We start from the raw sequence: 20,093 nt of genomic DNA, 5'->3' as shown, positions 1-20,093 counted from the left end.
TTCAGTTAGAGACCTCAGGTCTCTGTTCATTACCTAGATCACTGGGGCAGGGTATCTCTTAATGGCCGTAACTCAGCTGGTCCTGTGTTGGAGAGGTTTCCTTGCAGCTGTATTTTTTGGGAAGTGAGCCAGGTGCATGGCATCCCTTCATCCTGGGGCGGGGGGGGGGGGGGGGGGGGGAGGGCGGGGAACGAGGGCAGGTGCCTGGGGTTGGAGGGGTTGGAGCCTGTCCAGCGGGAGCCCCTGGCCACAGCCTCACTCCTTCGCTCTTCCTGCACCAGGACCGGGACACAGACAAGAAACGAATTGAGGAGCTGCTGGAAGAGAACATGGTCCTCGAGATAGCCCAAAAGCAGAGCATGAATGAGTCGGTGCACCTCGGCTGGGAGCTGGAGCAGCTGTCCAAAAACGCAGACCTGTCCGATGGTGGGTACCGCCTGGGGTCTTCAGCCGGCCTGCAGCAGCTTTCTCATCCAGGGAGCCAACCCCTTGGCTCAGAATCTTCCGTGTCAGTCTAGCCATTCACCCCAAGTAAATAGGGTTTCCATCAAGAGCCATTTGGAATGGTTTCATCACAGCTCTCCCCAAGGAGAACATGAGGGGTCCGGCAGCTTTGGTGTCGGGACATGAAATGCAAATTAAGCGTTGCCAGCTTTCTCGTTTCCCATATGGACAGTCCTAGGAGCTTCCAGATTACAGCACGCTGACCCCCAGAGGACATGTTAGGCCTCTCTATGGATGATTGAAAGCTCTGGATGGCAGGTGACACCCCCAGTGGTCATTAATCTCCACTAGACACGTACCCCGGGCATTATTTCCTCTGTTCATTTGCATAATTGGGCAAGATGGATGCAGTCTGTTTTCTGTCTCTCTGGGTGGGGATTGCTAAGTGGCTGCCCCTCACAGGACCCAGGACTCTTCCTCTCCCCCCTGTGCCCAGCACCCCAGGCGAGGTGTTGGCTGGGGAATGGCGGGTGGGGCAGCAGGAAGCTCCAGCGCTCCGCAAACAATAAGCCAGTTCCTTTGTTCAAAAATAGTACACGTGCACCTGATAGTGTGAGTTAATGTTTACTTAGAACTATACAGAGTGTGGGTAGGGTATTGGATGCGTTTGGGGGGACTTTTTCATTTCTGATAAACATCCCTAAACATAATGGAGGGGTTACTGAAAGCAGCTGGGTATTTCTTCTCTTCAAGCTCCAAACCTAAAATACGTTGATTAAATTATTAATCAGTGTAAGAAGTTAGTTCTGCCTGTGCCATGGTGTCCAGGGGCTGTGGTGGGGCCTGAGGGTTGGTGGGGGTGGTTCACATGGATTCCTGCCCTGGGAGTTCAGGTTCACCGGGGAGGACCGCTGCCCCCTGGCCAGGCAGAGAGGTGGTGCAGGCTGCCTAGGACAGTATCAGACCAAAAAGGAGTGTTTCAGTGACACCCAAGGGCGGCTGTTGGAGTCAGAAGCCTCACCGATTCACACGACTGAGTGTGTTTGTGAGCCCTTTCAGGTCCATGATGATGATTTATTCTTGGTGTTCCCAACTCCTAGTGCTTAGCGGGGAGCTCGTGGGCTTTGGTTTGAATGGTGGCATGTGAGCAGAGCCCGAAAGTGCTTGTGCATGTATGGTGTGGTGGCTTCTTGAGTCAGAGCTAGTTGGCCAGCCCAGTTTCCTTAGCTGCAAAGTGGGGGTGATGCAGCCACCTCGCAGGATTGCCTTGAGTACCCAGTGATGGGAGGCAGTGAAGCGTTACACTGTACATGGCCCACAGGCACTCTGGGAAGGGCTCCTCTTTCTTCCTGTCTTGCTCTTGTGTCAAAACTCCTCCCTCCCTCCTTCTCCCCATCCCTCTCTCTCTCTCTCTCTCTCTCTCTCTCTCTCTCTCTCTCTCTCTCTCTCTCTCACACACACACACACACACACACACGACCTGTCTCACAACTGATTGCTGGGGGTGCTAATGAACGAAGCACTCAGTCAAGAGTCATTGGTGGTTTTGTGATAAACTGTTGGGTCCTCATTGTCTCTGAGGGCCTGCCTTTCACTGAAGGGGAAGTGAGGCTTGTAATCAATTCCTTTGTTTAATGTGTGGAACCTTCACATTTATCCTCCATGAGTACAGAGCTTCAGTTTGGGATGATGACAAAGTCTGCAGATGGATGGTGGGGGCTGTTGAATCTAACCAGTGAGAATGTATCTAATGCCGTAGAACTGTACTGAAAACGATAAAAATGGTAAATTTTATGTTCTGTATATTGCACCACAATGAAAAATATGATATTTCCCATGAATGCTGTCCCAGTGATCACAGGTTCTGAGTCAGTGGGGTTTTAGGTCAGGTTAGTTGGATTCGTAGCGCAGTCGAGACAGCCCTCTGTGCACATGTTTTTGCACATCGAGAGCGCATGTGCTCGTGGGTGCGTTAGTGCGGGGATGGTCAGCACTGCGGACACTCCATCCACCTCCACTGCTGCATGCCTGTTGTTGCCTGTGGTCTTGAGGCCCTTCTGGTTTGTTGGGTCTGTACTGCTGTCCTTGGTGGGTGAAGAGACCTCAGAGAGGGATGTGGATGCCTTCCAGTTCTTAGGATCATGCAGGGGATCCAAACACACGTTTTTTTTTTTCCCAGCTTGATGTGCTTGCTATGAAAGCCTTCAGCTCTTGGTACCTCCAGGCCCTAGCGTGATGAGTAAGAAGCAGGTGGGGGAGGCCATATTAGCCATACAGTGTGATAAGGCTCCCAGAGCTGAGCATGGTTCTCACGGGACAGAAGAGGACAGGACAGCCCTGATCCTTCTCTCAGGGGCTTTCACATACATTCCTTTTTCCTTTCCAGAAAAGCCCCTTAAGTTACCTAATATTATTCACTTGCTGTGGCAGGATGGGGCCAAGAACTCCTGTCCCCTGACTCTTGGGTCTGTGCCCCCTTCTTCATTTATTTGTATCTGAGCTGTTTTAGAAGCAGAGTAGATAATCTGCCTTTTTCTGTCTTTGGCTCACATTTTCATCTCACGTAGAATTTTAAAGCAATTTATATGTACCGTCTCATTTTTTCCCAGTACAATTGTGAAATTACAAAATCTCTGTCAAAAGGATGGCAAGTACCTGGCATACATCCCCACACAGTTCCTGACCACTTGTGGCAGACATAACTAGTCAATTATCATGTTCCTCCTGCTGAACCTCCCAGAACTGGCCCAGAAATGTCACCTATTTGCCATCTCTGTTGGTCTGTACAGTCCTTGAGTGCACAGTCAAGTTAGCAGCTTGGTAAAAACAGTTCCCAGCACTTAGTCTGTGACTTTTACATTGGCCCCTCCTCTATGAGCTGCTTTCTTCTTAAGCTCCTGGTTGCTCCCCCAGACCCCAGCTGAGCTGGCAGAGGGACTGGAACAACCGGAGAAGGTCTCTAGCATGCTGACCATAGCAGCACCGCATGGACTGGGGGTGAGGCACCCAGCTGATCCCGGGGTGGGGAAGAGAGTGGAAGCAGAGTCTCTCCTGGAACCTGGGCTGTGACCCGACTTTGTGTTTCAGCCTCCCGGAAGTCATTTGTGTTTGAGCTGAACGAATGTGCCTCCAGCCGCATCCTGAAGCTAGAGAAGGAGAACCAGAGCCTCCAGAGCACCATCCAGGGGCTGCGGGATGCATCCCTGGCGCTGGAGGAGAGCAGCCTGAAGTGCGGAGAGCTGGAGAAGGAGAACCACCAGCTCAGCAAGAAGGTAACCCCAGCCGGGGGTGGGCGACCTCCTCCCCCAGCCCTTGTCTATAATGTGCAGCCAGGCAGAGCGTTCAGGTGTTGGTGAGTGTGCACAGCTGGGAAAAATGCAGAATCCACTGCAGGCACAGTTCATTATAATAGAGGGATAAGCGTGTCCTTGAGCAGAGGCAGCATGGCTTGTCCCTGCACCACAAATGCAAATGTGGCCCCAGTGTGACTAGACCTCTGTGTGCCTTGTCTTCGTCTGCGAAATGGGGTTAATGGGGGTTGTAAGGATTTTATGGGTTATTGTAAGTAGAGTCGGGCACATACATAGTAAGTGCTCTATGAAAAGAACGCACTGTTAAAAAGCATAGGACGGGGCACGGGAAGAGGAATCGGTGATGTCAGACATGCCTGCGTGCGTGTGTGTATAGGACACTGATGGACTATTTTAGGGCATTGTTGGTGGTAACACAAGGTCAGAGCACACCTCTTTCTCTTGGTTTATGGGGTGAGGAAGAAGAGATGGCCAAATTGCATTTGCCTTTCAGGACAACTGCTGGGTCTTTGATTTAGCACTGTAGAGCCCAAACCTCTGGGAGGACAGACAGAGGCTCCCAGACCGTCTTTGTTCTCCAGTTACGAGGACCCCTGTTTGCATAGGGGATGCGGATCGGGTCCACGAAAGGGCAGTTGAGAGCCAGGGATTGCCTGCATGTGTTGGTCACAGGACCTCAGTAGACGTCACCCACGCTACAGACAGCGCACCTGCGTCGTGGGCTATCCACGCACCAGCTGCCAGATTGCAGCTGAGGGAGAGGACAAGAGTGCTCTTGCCCGCTGACCACCATGCAGGGCTGATGCTTCTGGGTATCTGGGTGTCTGTCCCGACCTGCCCACTGTTTGGCCAGTGTCATTGACTGAGGTTGCACCGGCAGGGGGAGGAGCTTGGGCTGCAGACAAGAGACTGGGGTCCACTGGTGCTGGCCCTGCCTGCACTTCCTCTCTGGGGGAGGCTTGGGGCATCCCCTCCTTCTATGAAATGGTCTCTCCCATCCCCTCCTGGGACTTCCCAGGCTCGGTTACTCACCCTTCTGGTCCCTTTGAAGCATTGTGTGCTCTGCAGCGTGGTAGGTGCCAAAGTCTGTCATCTCTCATAGGACAATGGAAAACACACTCTCTTGTGCTCTGTGTCTTAATGCAGAGCAGCGTGTGGAGGGCGACTAGACGGTTTGGGTGTTTAGATTCACATGGGCCTAGCACAGGAAATGTCTTTATAAATGGCAGTCTGACCTCAGCCAAGATTAAAAAAAAAAAAATTTTTTTTTGACCTTTTGAGAAATGAGAACCTTCAACTCCACAGGTCCTCACGGGTCTGCCGTAGAAAGCTGTGCTGAAATCTTGCTGGCCCAGCTCCCAGCCAGCCTCAGAGGTTTTCCCTCCCCTTGGGGTCCACCCTGGTCCCTCCTCTGCACAGACAGGACCGGCAGTGGGTGCTGCCTGCCCAGCATTATTTCTGAGCCCCCGTCTCTCAGTCCCACCTCCTGCTTCCTCTCTGGATCGTTTCTCTGGGGGGATAGCAGCCCTCCCTGCCACAGCCTATGGGAGCATATCTTGGCACAGCATCCCTGGTAAAAGGGAGGTGCCACTGTTCCCAGACTGGAGCCATCCTGTGTTCGGAGCCAGGAGCCCCGGGGAGGGAGTCCTTCTGCCCACTGGAGCACCTCTTCTCCCTGTCCTCAGCCTGCCCGGGGTCTGGCTGGATCTGTTCTGACCCAGCGTGGGCAGTTACGTTCTCTCCGCACCATCCAGCTTGGTACAGAACACCGGAGGGAGCCCATCAGCGCCTCTGGAATTGCCTTTCCCCAGCCTTGGTCACCTCACTCTGCGCTTCTCTCCATGGAGTGTGTCTCAGTCACCAGCTGGCATTTCTTGGTCAATAGGTGAACCACCAACCCAGCTGAGCCCCACAGGGGACACATCCCCAACAGTGACTCCTGGAACAAGGGAGGGCACCGCCTTGGGACGAGTCCAGACAGCACAGCTACCCTGGGAGGTGTCTACAAAGGAGGGTTAAGGGCCAACCAGGACACAGTGACCTGGAGGCCCCTCCCGCCCCCTGCCGTGCTAGCCCGGCTCTCCCATCATCCTGCACGTAGCCCAGGCTGCAAGCTTGCTTAGGTTCGGGATGTCTGTGGGAACCATCGTTCCCCAAAGTTAATATCTTCCTTCTAATTAATGACATTTTCGTGGGACTTAGAGAAACTGCCTCGCCCTCGTGACTATAACTGTGTCAATACCTTGCAAGTTGAACGCCTTGAGCTAAGAAGTAAAGAATCCTTAGTTTCAGAGACAGGAAGGCAACCCGTTGAGGGTGTGTACAGATCCGGAGCTGAGGGGAAGGCCCCTGGCACCCACATACTCTGGGAGTCCATAACCTGAGCCAGGTACTTGAGGAAGGATGGGAAGCCCTCTCAGGGCTGACAGGCCTACGGCCAGCTCACATCTCAGCCCCGCGAGCTCCCCCAGGGCCACTGCGGTCCGTTGGGGATGGGTAAGAATAGGGGCTCCAATTCCATGGCAGAAAGAACCAGAAAGGGAGAAAGATGGCAGTGGGCATCCAGCAGTGATAGGTGGGATGTGGGGACATCGTGTCTTCAGACTAGAAGCAAGAACAATCAGAAATGCAGAGGCTGGAAGAACATTCCTTTCTCCAGGAGAGAAGGGGCAGCCAGGGTAAAGGATTACCAGTGAGGTCAGCGGGTGAGCTGGGAAGGCAGGGGGCATGCACCACAGGCTGCTGACAGTGCCTGGGAGCAGGTCTGGGGTCACCCACTGGTGTGCATCCTAGCCCTGCTGTGTCCTCACTGTGAGGCCTTGGGCAAATCACTTAGTTGCTCTGGCCCAGAGTTGTCCACTGCATGATGGTCAGTAATAATTGCCTGTTCCCTTACCCGTCACTGGCAGGACGCTCTTGGGGAGGGTCTGCTGACATTGGCACACCTGACACCTGCCAGATGTGTGCTGAGCACTTGATGGGATAGCTCATGAAGATGGACGCCGCTGGCCCAATGTCATTTACCGAAATTTGCTCGTCATGGTCCTGTTGTTAGCAGGAAGGGACCAGACTCTGAACCCGTGTCCCTCTGACACCAGTCAGCGCCGTTTCCCCAACTCCTGTCCCCAGTGATAAGGAGTTTGGGGTTGGCAGGGAGGGACAGCAGCCCCCACGAAGCCCTCAGACTGCAAAAGGTGACATGGGCATCACCTGGGAGCTGAGTTGTAGGCCCTGCCTTCAGCCTGCCAAGTCAGAATCTGCATCTACCACAATGATAAATATGGGTATTGGGCATGATAAAGTGTGATAAGCCCTGAGCTAGGTAGTTCATGTTTAGCAAGGATGGACGCTGGTGGGTCTTAGCCAAGAGCATGGCACCCAGGAGGTGATATAGGTGGTCATCCAGGCAAGATGGGAGTGTGGTCCAGGGGCGCATGGGTGGTTCAGTCAGTTGAGCATCCAACTCTTGATTATAGCTCAGGTCATGATCTCACGGTACATGAGTTCGACCCCCAAGTTGGGCTCTGTGCTGACAATGCAGAGCCTGCTTGGGATCCTCCTCCTCTGTTTCTGTCTGTCTGTCTCTCTCTCTCTCATGCTCTCTGCCCCTCCCCCACTCGCATGCATGCGCACGCGCACACACACACACACTCTAAAAAATAAATAAACTTTAAAAAAAAGATGGAACATGGTCAGGCCTGGGGTAGTAGTCAGGGAGCATGTGGAGGGGGAGGGGCACAGGTAGAGAGGACAGGACTTGCTGACAAACTTATTGGAGGGTGAAAGTGGAAGGAGAGATGCATCAGAAGACTGCTCTGAGCAGCTGGGTGAACAGGTGTGTCCCCAACTTAGGTGGCCTTTGTGAAGGAGAGGGTAGGAGGGTGAGTCCAAAGTCCCTGCAGGGCATCCAGCAGTGGTGGCTGGTGGCCCCTAGAGCATGTGCTCTGACCCTTGAGAGCGTGGACAAGGCCTGAGACAGAAGCGAGGGACCTGGGTGTGGCTAAGAACATTTGGCAGTGAGGATGAGCAGGGGTGGGGTGAGAGGGAGGCTGACTGGTTGGTTGGTGCCCAGGACCCTCCCCTCTTCCCTGAGCCGAAAGTGCAAGGTGTGAGCTAAGAGTTGAGATTGCTGCGGAACAGCACCTGGATGTTTTTCCTTGAGAAGAGGCCTGTGCAAGTATTCTGTGAGGCTGGCAGGGTTTTGGTTTGTCTTAAAACGTCGTTCACTTTGTGAAAGTGACTTTTGCCCTGGCTGGGTCTTCTGGCTCTACAGATTGAAAAGTTACAGACCCAGCTGGAGAGAGAGAAGCAGAGCAACCAGGATTTGGAGACCCTGAGTGAGGAGCTGATCAAAGAGAAGGAGCAGCTGCAGAGTGACATGGAGACCCTGAAGGCCGACAGAGCCAGGCAGGTGGGTGCCTCTGGGATGAATGTTCTTTCTCGCCTGTCTTGGGAACTCTGCCTACAAGGGGAAGAGTCCAGGATTATAGCCACTTCCTGTAATTGATGAGTGATATGTGTGTTACCACTGACCCAGCTTAGCTGCCCTCAAACCAGCCATTTTTAGCTGACAGTGCAGGAACAGGGGTCAGCTTTTGCCTCCCAGGTGACAATGGCAGTCCTGGTTTTGATTGTCGTGATTTGGGGGAGGAGAGAAAAGGTGCGCGTGGCCTGTGGGTGGAGACCAGATGGCCTGCAGTGCACAGGACGGCCCCTCAGGACGAAGAACAGATCCAGCTGTAAACGTCTGTCGTGTCCTAGCAGAAAACCCTGGCAAACCTTTGAGCTTTATTTGGCTCACGCTATAAGAGGTCCAGGGTGGGCAACGCAGTGCTGGTGCAGTGGCTCAGTGATGCCAGCCAGAAGCCAGGCCTCTCTCTACCTGTCCTGCCAGGCCTAGCTATTGCACATCCCCAAAGTATGGGCAGGAAAAAGGTCACAATGCCCAGGGAGAGCGTCCTGCTGGGTGCCAGGCATGTTCAAGTCATGGAGCTGACACTCTCCCTGAGCCTGAAGGACAAGGAGGGGACAGAGATGCTGTAGATCAGTGGGGGGAAGATGGGGGAGTGTTCAAGGCAGAGGGACCATCACGTGCAGCGTCCGCAGCGGGGGAGAGTGGCATACGGGGAGGCCACAGGTGGCAGGCTCAGCTCGTGGGGGTCTTGCTGCCCGGGATGAGGAGTACCAGAGAAATCCCTTTCATTCTCATTCTTGTAAATAAGAGGAAGAGAAGTGGTTTACATTTGTGACTCACCGTGACTGCTGTGGATGTGTTTGGCTTGAACTGAGTAATGACTGCCCTTGACCTTGGCCTGGGAAGCAATGGGATGGCTCTGGGTGGTCCTTCAGGGGCCTACAATTTATTCTCCTAGTTTGGACCCAGGTCACTGAAATTTATCCACGCAACAGCCACCTCGTGTGTCATTCGCGTTATATTTCTCCGCAGATCAAGGATCTCGAGCAAGAAAAGGATCATCTCAACCAAGCGGTGTGGACGCTGCGGGAGAGGTCGCAGGTGAGCAGCGAGGCCCGGGTGAAGGACATCGAGAAGGAGAACAAAGCCCTCCACCAGACGGTGACGGAGACCAGCAGCAGACTCAGCAAGCTGGAATTCGAGAAGCAGCAGCTGCACAAGGACTTCGAACAGGTGAAGGAGAAGGTGGAGCGGGTGGAGGAGCTGGAGAAGGAGCTGCACCGGCTGGAGAAGGACAACGAGAAGCTGGCCAAGAAGGTGGCCTCCCTGAAGACCGCCACCGAGAAGGTGGATGCCCTGGAGCGCGAGAGTCGGGGTCTGGCTCTGGAGAACCGGAAGCTCAGGAAGTCGCTGGACACCCTGCAGAACGTGTCCCTGCAGCTCGAGGGTCTGGAGCGGGACAACAAGCAGCTGGACGAGGAGAACCTGGAGCTGCGCAGGATGGTGGAGACCATGCGCTTCACCAGTGCCAAGATGGCTCAGATCGAGAGGGAGAACCAGGAGCTCGAGCGGGAGAAGGAGGAGCTGAGGAAGAACGTGGAGCTGCTGAAGGCCCTGAGCAAGAAGTCCGAGCGCCTGGAGCTCAGCTACCAGGGCGTGAGCGCCGAGAACCTGCGGCTGCAGCAGACCCTGGAGAGCAGCAGCCAGAAGTCCCAGGCCCTGGAGCAAGAGCTTGGCGAGCTGGAGGCCGAAAACCAGGTCCTGCGGCGCGACCTGGAGGCCCTTCGGCTCTCCCACAAGCAGCTGGAGAGGGCTGAGAAGGACAGGAAGGCCCTGGAGCAGGAGGTGGCCCAGCTGGAGAAAGACAAGAAGCTGCTGGAGAAGGAGGCAAAGCGGCTGTGGCAGCAGGTGGAGCTCAAGGAGGCGGTCTTAGACGACAGCACCGCGAAGCTGTCTGCCGCCGAGAGGGAGAGCCGCGCCCTGGACAAGGAGCTGGCCCGCTGCAGGGACGCGGCCAGCAAGCTGAAGGAACTGGAGAGGGACAACAGGGACCTCACCAAGCAAGTCACCATGCATACGAGGACACTGACCACCCTGAGAGAGGTGAGCTGGCACCAGCAGGCCCCTCTCCCGTGGTGAGGGGGTGGGGGTGCGTGCCTCCCGAGCAGACGTGAGACTGTGTGTGTGTGTGTGTGTGTGTGTCCTCCCTGATTCCGAACAGAATAAGGTCTGCCAGTGCGAAGAACAAAGGGAAAGCACTGGTTCTAATCTCCCTGCCCAGAGATGACCACTGCTCATAGTCTGGCCGATTTTATCCCGTCATTCCCCGTGTGCATTTGTACATACACATGCTTGACATCGTGCGTCCCTGCATCCTAAGCTCTTCTGTTGTTTATTTACTCTGCCTTTCTTTTCTCATTACAGTAAGTAAGATTGAAGCCATGGATTTCTAATGGCTACAGGGTTTTAATGCTGTAGATTTACTGCAATTAGTTTTTGGACGTTTAGGTGGTTTTCCAATTCTTTTCATTATTTTAGATACCACTGGACACTTGCATACATATATCTGTTTTCTCAGGCTATATTCCTAGAAGCAAAAGTAGGGGTTCTAAGGGTATGAACATCTTAAAGTTTCTTGCTAAGTTGGCATCCTACTGTTTCCCCAGTATTTATTGCATGGGCCCTCTGGGGGTTCCTTCAGTGTTTGAGGGGGAATAAACTGCTTTAGTAAATGACTTCGGCATCTGAATGGCCCGGCACAGAAATTGAGTCTCACGTAGGTAGGAGTTGAGTGTGGCTGTTCATGGACAGCCTTAAATTCAGTGACTTGGGCACCTGGTTTCTCCCATCCTGTGGCTCGGCCATCCCGCAGTGGAGTCCTCTTCTGACTGTGGCAGTAAATGAGGAAGACAGTGGGTAAGAAAGATTGCACTCCACTGTGCAGAACGCGGTCACACGGCTGCACCTAGCTTCAGGCGAGGCTGGGGAATGTGTTTCAGCGGTATGCCAGGGGAGAAAAGGAAATAGATTTGGTGAACACAGGGATGTCTCCATGTTCATGTACAGGAAGATCATAAGGCTATGGGAGAGGGAGTTCACTAATATGACCCCTAGTCCCTGTCTCTGGAAGCAGAAGATAAGTTCTGCCGTGGTAACACTCAAGCCCGGAGTCATAGCGGCTCATCACGCCAGGGACTGACTTCTCATTCGTGAGACTCCAGGTGACTCCCCAGGAGCCTGTCATCTGTGCTGTGACTCAGCAGTCCAGGCTGCTTTGATTTATGGCTCCGCCTTCTCAGCACGGGGCTTGGGCAGTTGCTGAGGCAGGACAAAGGCAGCTGGAAGGTCACATACCGGCTCTGCTGTGCTGCAGCCAGGAGGTGACCCACAGCATGTCCACCCACCACTCACTGGCCAGAACTACCGGGTAGCTGGGACATTTGGGGTGAGCTGATGGAGTGTTGGGCAAGCGCCATGCTGTCACACGGCCGTCGAAGGCCTGAGGATTTGGTGGGGGGTCAGCTTGCATGCCAAGTAGCTGGGGCACTGGGCAGAGAGCAGTACCTGCCTGGAGAGCTTCGAAGATGGGTGGGAGTAAGAAGGGGGATCTACATACAGTAAGTAAACCACCTAAATGAGAGCAACTGCTTTTGCAGAATAAACCACAACCAGAGTTTTTAGTAAAATCTTTATCTCTTTTGTCCTTTTTTCTGTTCCAAATTCTCCGCAAGGAGCATTTAATTCCATTACTGCACAGAAAAGGTAATCGTGTTAGAATTCAAAGCTCCTACTCAAAGGTCAACATAAATGGCGTTGCACAAACACACGTCCTTCCCGTATCACCATGGAGGCCGGGAGGCTGAGAAAGCACGTCTGTCCCTTCCCTTTGGAAGACGTCCCTGGGGTTCACCTGTCCCGTGGAACTGTCTGCTCAGCCCTCAGGACACCTGAGTCAGCCATGACTCGGGAAGACGGCTCCTCGGCCTTGAGAAGGGCCTGTGCCAGGCCCTCCGTGCTGGGCTCCCGTCCCACACGCATCCTCTCCCTGTCCTGGCAGGACCTGGTGCTGGAGAAGCTCAAGAGCCAGCAGCTGACCAGTGAGCTGGACAAACTGAGCCAGGGGCTGGAGAAGGTCGGCCTCCACAAGGAGCTGCTGCTACAGGACGAGAGCAGCCATGGCGACACGTGAGGACCTCCCTGCCGCGGTCTGTGGGCTCTTACCCAGGGCTGCACGCTGCACGCTCCCAGCTCCAGAGCTCTGTTCACTCTGCCTACTTTGGGGCTTGTTGTCTTGTGGTCTTTATGAGGGGCTGTGTCCTTTACAGATCCTCTCCCTGGAGGTTTGCAGGGAGGGGTGAAAGGAGACTCTCTTGTCCAGTGGAAAGGCTTCTCAATTTTTTTTAAATACACTTTTCAGAGCAGCTTTAAGCTCAAAGCCAAGTTAAGGGGAAGGGACAGAGATTTCCTGAATGCCCTGTGCCGCCCCGCCTCAACCCCCGCCCAGCATAGCCTCTCTGTAATCCATATCCCCACCAGGGTGGTGCATGTGTTACACTTGATGTGCCTCCACTGACCCATCATCACCCGAAGTCCACAGTTTACATTGGAGGACTGGATGGTGCACATTCCATGGGTTTCAACCCTTGTGTAATAACCTGTATCTGCCAAGTGTCCTACAGAATGGTTTCTCTGCCCTGAAAATCCTGTGTTCCACCTATTCGTTCCTCTTTCCCTGGTCCCAGCCCTTTAATTTTCAAACATTTAACCGTTGTAGTCTTTGCCTGCGGTTCTTTCAGTAACCGTCTCATTGTTCAAAGAAATCCAGTATCATGGATTTTTCCTGGACTTGTAACTGACAAGATCCACAGGACAGATAATGTGTGACACGCTGTCGGTGTGGTGAAAAGGCTACCACTTACCTAGCTAGCATTGTAGTCTTGGGCAAATGGCCTAATCTTTTTCTTTTTCTTTTTTTCTTTTTCTCTTTCTCTTTCTCTCTTTCTCTCTTTCTCTCTTTCTCCCTCCTTTCCTTCCTTCCTTCCTTCCTTCCTTCCTTCCTTCCTTCCTTCCTTCCTTCCTTCCTTCCTTATGTTTATTTTTTAAAGAGAAGTGAGTCAGGGAGGGGCAGGGAGAGAGAGAGAGGAGAGAGAGAATCCCAAACAGGCTCCTTGCTTGTCAGCACAGAGCCCAACATAGAACTCCGTCTCACAAAGTGTGAGATCATGACCTGAGCTGAAATCAAGAGTCAGATACTTAACCGATTGAGCCACCCAGGTGCCCTGTGCTTAATTAACCTTTCTGAGACTAAGTTTCCCCATCTGTAAAATGGCCTTGATGATACCTTCCTCTAAGACTATGCCTGTAAGACTACAGCAGTGATGTCTCATTGGAGGGTGTCACAGGTGTGTGCAGGGAGCCCCGGGGAGGGCTCTGGGTGATGGCTTTTGGCTCCTACAGTTCTTCTGGGCCAAATGCTGCAGAATAATAGGGAAAATGAGCTTAATGGAGGAGATAGGTGTTGGTAGCTGGGAGACTGGGAGCTTGTGGGTGGAAGAGGCAGATAGGTACAGTTGTGTCTTTGTATTTTTCAGAAAGTTCAAGATTCTGGAGGACAGAAATGACTCATTAAAAACAACATTAGCCCTGAAAGAAGAAAAGATTGTGTTTTTAGAAGCTCAGATGGAAGAAAAGGCCAGCCTGAACCACCAGTTGCAGAACGAGCTCCAGGTGGTAAGATCTGGCCCCCTTTGGTGCCACACTGTAAGTCCCAGTCATGAGGCCCCTGCCCCACCTTTTCCAGCCCCTCACCTGGGGGTAGCAGAGGGCCGGCCTGGATGCCCATTTCTCGGAGCAGATGTGCTGAGATGCAGGGTTCTGAGCAGGGGAGCTACCATCACAATCCTGTGCGTTGGGGCTGGACAGGATCAGATGCCTGGGAGGAGAGGAGGCCACATTCAGAGCAGCACTGAGTCTGCTAGGCAAGATCGGGAACACCGATGAGGACCAGTGTGAGATTATGAGCATCGAGACCAGACAGAGGCCTCGAGTCTCTTGGGCACCCTCACATGGGACAAGTGGGCATGGGTGCACAGGTGCTTCATCAGGATGTCCACTCCTGGTGATATGTGCTCTTCCAACTCTCCTTTGCTTCTTTTTTTTTTTTTTTTTTTTTTAAATTTTTTTTTTTCAACGTTTTTATTTATTTTTGGGACAGAGAGAGACAGAGCATGAACGGGGGAGGGGCAGAGAGAGAGGGAGACACAGAATCGGAAACAGGCTCCAGGCTCCGAGCCATCAGCCCAGAGCCTGACACGGGGCTCGAACTCACGGACTGCGAGATCGTGACCTGGCTGAAGTCGGACGCTCAACCGACTGCGCCACCCAGGCGCCCTCCTTTGCTTCTTTTAAGCAAAGGCTTTTTTTTTTTTTTAATGGTTATTTATTTTTGAGAGAGAGCAGGAGTAGGGGAGGGGGAAGAGAGGGAGACACAGGATCCGAAGTGGGCTCTGCACGGACAGCAACAAGCCCAATGCGGGGCTCAAACTCCAGAACAGATCATGGCCTGAGCTGAAGTTGGACACTTAACCAGCTGAGCCACCCAGGCACTCCCCCAACCCCCCGCCCCTTCTGCTTTTTGAAGCCTTGGCACATTTCTTGGCTGCGTGATTGAACAAGGAATCTAGAACAAAGTGGTTCTAGAGCTGGAAGGGGCTTTGTAACATCACCCGGTCCACGTCCCCCAGGCTCATCTCCATTTGATGGAGTGGACAGCTGAAGCTCGGGAAAGCGAGAAGACTTGCCAAGGTCATGTGGTTGAAGTTGAGACCGAGGCAGATGTCTGGAAGGAGGGGGAGCACAGGGTGGGTTATGTATGTTCCCTGCAGAGCAGAAGGACGGTGTCTGGCTTATCACTGGTGCCAGTGGCTTATCACTGGTTTGCTATGGGGCTCTCCTCTAGCCACGAACTCAGAGCTCTGAGCCAGCCTTTTCCTGCCCCAAGTGTGCTTTTCCTGCTCCCACCCCACAGTTGAAGACCGAGTGTGAGGTCCTCAGGCAGAACCAGCAGGAAGGGAAGCACTTGGAGAACTCTTTCAAACACCCTGTGGACACGCTGGTCACCGGTCTCCAGGGGAAGGAGCCCTGGGGACCCAGCCACAAGGAAGCCACCATGGAACTGCTCCGAGTGAAGGACCGGGCCATCGAGCTGGAACGGAATGTGAGTGGGCTGCCCCTGCTGCGGTCGTTGAGAGAGAGAGAGAGAGAGCGAGAGCGAGAGAGAGCGAGCGAGCAATGCACTCTGTTGATTGTCCCAGTGATAGGCCGCCATTACCATAAAGGACACGAGACGTCAGAATCTGTTGAGATTTACCCAGATCCAGCTGAATACTTCTTGAGTTGTCCTGGCAAGTCCTATGAGCTACTTGTCATTTGAGATCTCGTCAGCCTTTCTAGCGGAAAGGAGCGCGTTCGCATTTTCCCATGGTGAATCCCTGTCTGCCTGCCCGTCAGACTTGGCCCGTGGCTTGTACACCAGCCCCGTTTCCACAGTGTTCCCCTAGGGGTTGACAGACCGTGGCCTGCCAGCCCACGGACATATGCTTTGTTACGTATTATGTGTGGTCTTCCCTCCCTCGTGGCAGACGTAAGTGGTTGCAGTGGAGACCACGTGCCTGGAAGACTGCAGAATTCTGTCCATCCCTTTACAGAAGTTTGCCGGTGCGTGTCTAACCCCCTGATGTTGTCGGACTCTCCCAACAACCTTGTGAAGCGAGTAGTGATGATCTTCATCATTTGACAGACGAGAAAGTGGAGACAGTTTAAGAGACTCGACCCTAGGCCCCACGCTAGTAAGGGACAGCACTGGACTGTAACCCGTGTGTCCTGACCCGGTTGGTGGCATATTTTACATGGTATCTCTCAGTCTGCCGGGACGTGAACCGCCTTATTCTGTCTGTTGTCGCTCCTGAGTAGGGTGAGGTGTGGCCACAGGCTTTGACTCCCTGTCCTATGGGAGAAGCTCACAGAATGGCACTTGTGGGGTGTTCAGCAGAAAACAGAAGCATTACAGAGAGAAGTCACTGCACGGCTTTAACCCCAGCTTGCCTTTGCCTTGCACTCAGATGCTCAGGTTTGAAGCCGTATCGCCATTAGGTGAATGCATTTCTGTCTGGAAAGCACATACCAAAAAAAAGTAGTTCTCTCCCCTCCCCCCCCCCCCCCCAATTCTGTTGATTGCCTTTTCCAAGAGGGAAACGTTACTTGTCTCACCTGTTGGATTCTGGCTTTAGTCCCCATAGCATCAACTCTCGAGTGTTGCTTCCCACCCCAGTGCCTGTGGCCGGTTACATTTCCCGAGCTGGTGTCTGATGGGTCCCATGCTTCCTCATCCCCTAGAACGCAGCTCTGCAGGCAGAGAAACAGCTGCTCAAGGAACAGCTGCAGCACTTAGAGACCCAGAACGTGGCCTTCAGCAGTCAGATCCTGACACTGCAGAAACAGAGCGCCTTCCTGCAGGAGCACAACACCACGCTGCAGACCCAGACGGCCACGCTGCAGGTGAGTGAGGGCCCAGCCACAGGCATCACGTAGAGACCCGCCCGCCACACTGGCTCCTCTGAGCTCGGGAGAGTCTCCGCACATTTATTTTGCGTTGGCTCATTGCAAGCAGCGGGGCCCGGCCTGGGAGTCTTTGAAGGTGGTGCGGGTTTGTTTCCATTGACTGAGCCCGTGGCTGCAGGGCTGGAAACGTGCTCTGCCCGGACTTGCCTGTTTCTCAAAGTCTCTTCCATAAGCTTTGACCAGGAATGAGTTGGAAAAGAGGTTCTGGACTCAAATAAGTCGATTTTATTCACTATAAAACCTGGCAGAGTCTCTGTTAAGCTAGTGTGAATTTTTAATCTCCACAAGGGACTTATAGGGCATCAAGTAGCTGCCAGGCTTTTGAGAGCTTCTAGTGAAACTGGTATTCCATGCCGCATATTCAAGGACGTTGGTTTTTATTTACGGTTAATACATTGCGAGGAAATGAATTAATCGTTCATTAATGCAGTTTCTGAGAAAAGCGTTTGAAACATGGGTCAGGACAGTAAACGGGAAACTATTAGGCAAAGATGTTGGAATTTGTTGTATTAAAATAACAGAATTGGATATTGGTTGTTGGTTTTGGTGGTGGTGGTTGTGGCCAGGTCTTCGTCTGGGTTTCACGTCAGTAAAAGTGGCCCCAGAATGAGTCAGGCAGTGCTGCCCCTTCAGTTTTCTGATAGTTTGGGATGTTGTGGGGTGGTGGTTCTGTGAGCATCAGTTAGGGTGGCTGGTGGCGGTGACCGGGTATTCTACAACGTCACTGGTTTTCTACTTGTTCTAGGAAACAGGTGTGTGAAAGTAGCCAAAGAGGGTTCCCGGGAGCTTCTCCAGATAAAGGACATAATTGGCCCGGAAAGGTCCCATGTAGGGAGGGTGCAGGACCAGAGCCGTCTGACAGTCTAGTGCTGCCTCTTTCCAGAGCGGTTTCTCAAGTTCAGACGGAACTGTCCTCAGCGGCTGGGTGTTGGCTGCCCCGAGGGTCCCTGTTGTCCGGGTGTCTGCCTCCGGCTCCTCACGGCGTGGTCACCGCGAGCGGGGACACGGAGCGTGTGGCTCCCTGGGGCCTGCCCGCGGTCAGGCGGAGCCTTCTCCCTCCCGGCAGGTGGAGAATTCCACTCTGAGCTCCCAGAGTGCCGCGCTCACCGCGCAGTACACGCTGCTCCAGAACCAGCAGACGGCCAAGGAGAGCGAGAATGAGAACCTGCAGAAGCAGCAGGAGCAGCTGACGGCGGCCTACGAGGCGCTGCTGCAGGACCACGAGCACCTGGCCGCGCTCCACGAGCGGCAGTCCACGGAGTACGAGGCCCTCATCCGCCAGCACAGCTGCCTGAAGACGCTGCATCGGAACCTGGAGCTGGAGCACAAGGAGCTCCGGGACAGGTGTGTGCGGGCCTCTGGCGGCGCCCCTCCGGGCTCATGTCCTTGCCCACAAGCCTTCCCCGCGTTTCCTCTCGGGCCGTTGCTTCACGTTGTCTGGGACACCCAGACTTTCCCGGAGGGAAGTCCAGCGAAAGTCCCACCCAGCGGTTGGATGAGTTTGTGCAGCTGGAGGCCGAGTGACAGGAGGGCCCCCGAGTAGAGAAGGGCGTGCCGTGCCCACTCCCAGCTCAGGGAATCCCCAGCCTTGGGGTTCCTGCTTCCCTAAGGATTCCCCCACCTCCCCCTTCCTCTCCAAACCAGGAAGAAGGAGGCCGTTCACCACAACTGCCCCGCAGTTTTTTACACTGACCCGCTCCCATGGACTTCCCCAGCCTCGTTTTCCCTGTCAAGGTCTGGGACGCTTTCTTTCCAGCCTTCGATTTTGGCAGCTTGTGAATATATAGAAAGCAAATAGAACAGTATAATGAGACCCCCGTGTACCTCTCAGCCATACCTCTCTCTCCCCCTGCCTACCCTCCTTTCCTTTTTTAATCTAAAATTTACATGCACTGAAACCTACAGGTCTTGGCACTCTTCACAAAGCAGGGTTCTGGGTTTCGTGTACATTCAGCTAGCGTTGCCCGAGCTCCTGTCCCCCGGCAGATCCCTGAGTGTTTCCGGGCAGGACCCGGAGTCTGGTGGGTGGGGTGCTGTGCACCTGACTCTGACCCAGGAGAGAGCTGTGTCTCTACAGAGAGGTGGGCACTCGAGCCCACGGAGCTGTGTAGGAGGGAGCAGTTGATTACCCACTTCCTGTGCTTGTCAGGTGTCCTTGCTGACAGCATCTCCTTTGACTGGTCTTAGTCATTGAGCTGCAAAGTGGTAAGGGCATCTGATGACACTGAGGGCACAGAGGTGATGACATTCATTTATCCACTCACCCGTTGCTTCTGTTTTGCCTCTCTCTGGGGTCCTCTACCTGCTCTCTCCACCCACATCTCCTTTCTTCAGGAGCTGTCGAAGCATCTGCTCCTAGTAAGACACTATGCCTTCCAGCCCAAATCAGCGTCTTGTGCCTCTGGGCATTTCCATCTCCCCTCTCCTCCTGAGCCTCTCCTAGGTTCGTGTGGCACTTGGTGAGCGTGTACTGTGTGCATGGTGCTGTGTCTAGACTTGCCAGGGATGCTCCCGCTTGGCTAATGAAATGGAGCAAAAGGTGTTCACAGAGCTCTGAACCTTGCCCACTGCTCACCAGGCACTTATGCGTCTTGTCATTAACATCTTGTTCTATGTTCTAATCGTGTCTCATGATATTCTTAGTGTCTGTTGAGAGGGTGAAGGTTTTTGCAGGTGGAGTTTGGACTGGCCTTGAGGGGGTTCACTGTTGTTTTCCCTCTGGCTCCTTGTCAATACAGCAGGCAGAACTACTGTGTCGCTTGTATTTTCACTGGCTGGACAGATGGCTGGAGGCCCCCTTGGTCTGTCTGCAGTGGGGCTATGGCTTTGGGAGTGTAGGTACTTGGGACTCAGGGATGATGGCACTTTTTAAATTGGATGCTCATTTCTTCGTTCCCTTAATAGATATTTACCAAGTGCCATGCCTCGTACCCAGGATTCACTGGTGAGCAGGACACATGGCATCAGTCCTGCAGTTAGGTGGTTACTAGTGGTTACAGATTCCCCGTGGGCTTTTCCAAGACATGACCACAGGGAAACAGGTTTTGGGGAGCCCTGATACCTGCCTGTGGCCCTAATTTGCAAACCTGGATGGCTTTTTTCAGAATTGTTAGCTGGTTGAGAAATGTCACCACCTGAGAAGCTAGACAGAGCTTCCACTCCCAGCTTTATGCTTCTCCACAGTGTGGCAGAAGGCCCCACAAAAGTGTGTCATTGAACGGCTGCCTAAGCAGGTTTCTGGCTTTGATCCCCGACTAGTCCTGGCTCTAGTCAGGTGGTATAAGTGGGCGCACGCGTGGAGCTGT

General features: G+C 53.6%; 1 protein-coding gene across 6 annotated transcripts in view; it reads left to right on the top strand.

Annotated features, from left to right (window-relative positions):
• CCDC88C (coiled-coil domain containing 88C) overlaps positions 1-20,093 on the top strand; it is a 128,737-nt gene that overhangs the window by 81,711 nt on the left and 26,933 nt on the right. For 3 of the 6 annotated variants that reach the window (XM_027066432.2, XM_053224838.1, XM_053224837.1), the window contains 10 exons: positions 282-426; positions 3,532-3,716; positions 8,029-8,166; positions 9,202-10,272; positions 12,227-12,354; positions 13,761-13,899; positions 14,913-15,029; positions 15,197-15,385; positions 16,564-16,725; positions 17,855-18,132. In XM_027066432.2, coding sequence (XP_026922233.1) covers positions 282-426; positions 3,532-3,716; positions 8,029-8,166; positions 9,202-10,272; positions 12,227-12,354; positions 13,761-13,899; positions 14,913-15,029; positions 15,197-15,385; positions 16,564-16,725; positions 17,855-18,132 — 2,552 coding nt within the window. The remainder of the gene's footprint in view (positions 1-281; positions 427-3,531; positions 3,717-8,028; positions 8,167-9,201; positions 10,273-12,226; positions 12,355-13,760; positions 13,900-14,912; positions 15,030-15,196; positions 15,386-16,563; positions 16,726-17,854; positions 18,133-20,093) is intronic. The other 3 variants (XM_053224836.1, XM_027066434.2, XM_027066433.2) reach the window with 3 other exon arrangements.

Source organism: Acinonyx jubatus, chromosome B3, assembly GCF_027475565.1.
Source record: "Acinonyx jubatus isolate Ajub_Pintada_27869175 chromosome B3, VMU_Ajub_asm_v1.0, whole genome shotgun sequence".
In the NCBI taxonomy this organism is placed as follows: domain Eukaryota; kingdom Metazoa; phylum Chordata; class Mammalia; order Carnivora; family Felidae; genus Acinonyx; species Acinonyx jubatus.
This window is presented reverse-complemented; position numbering and strand designations above follow the sequence as displayed.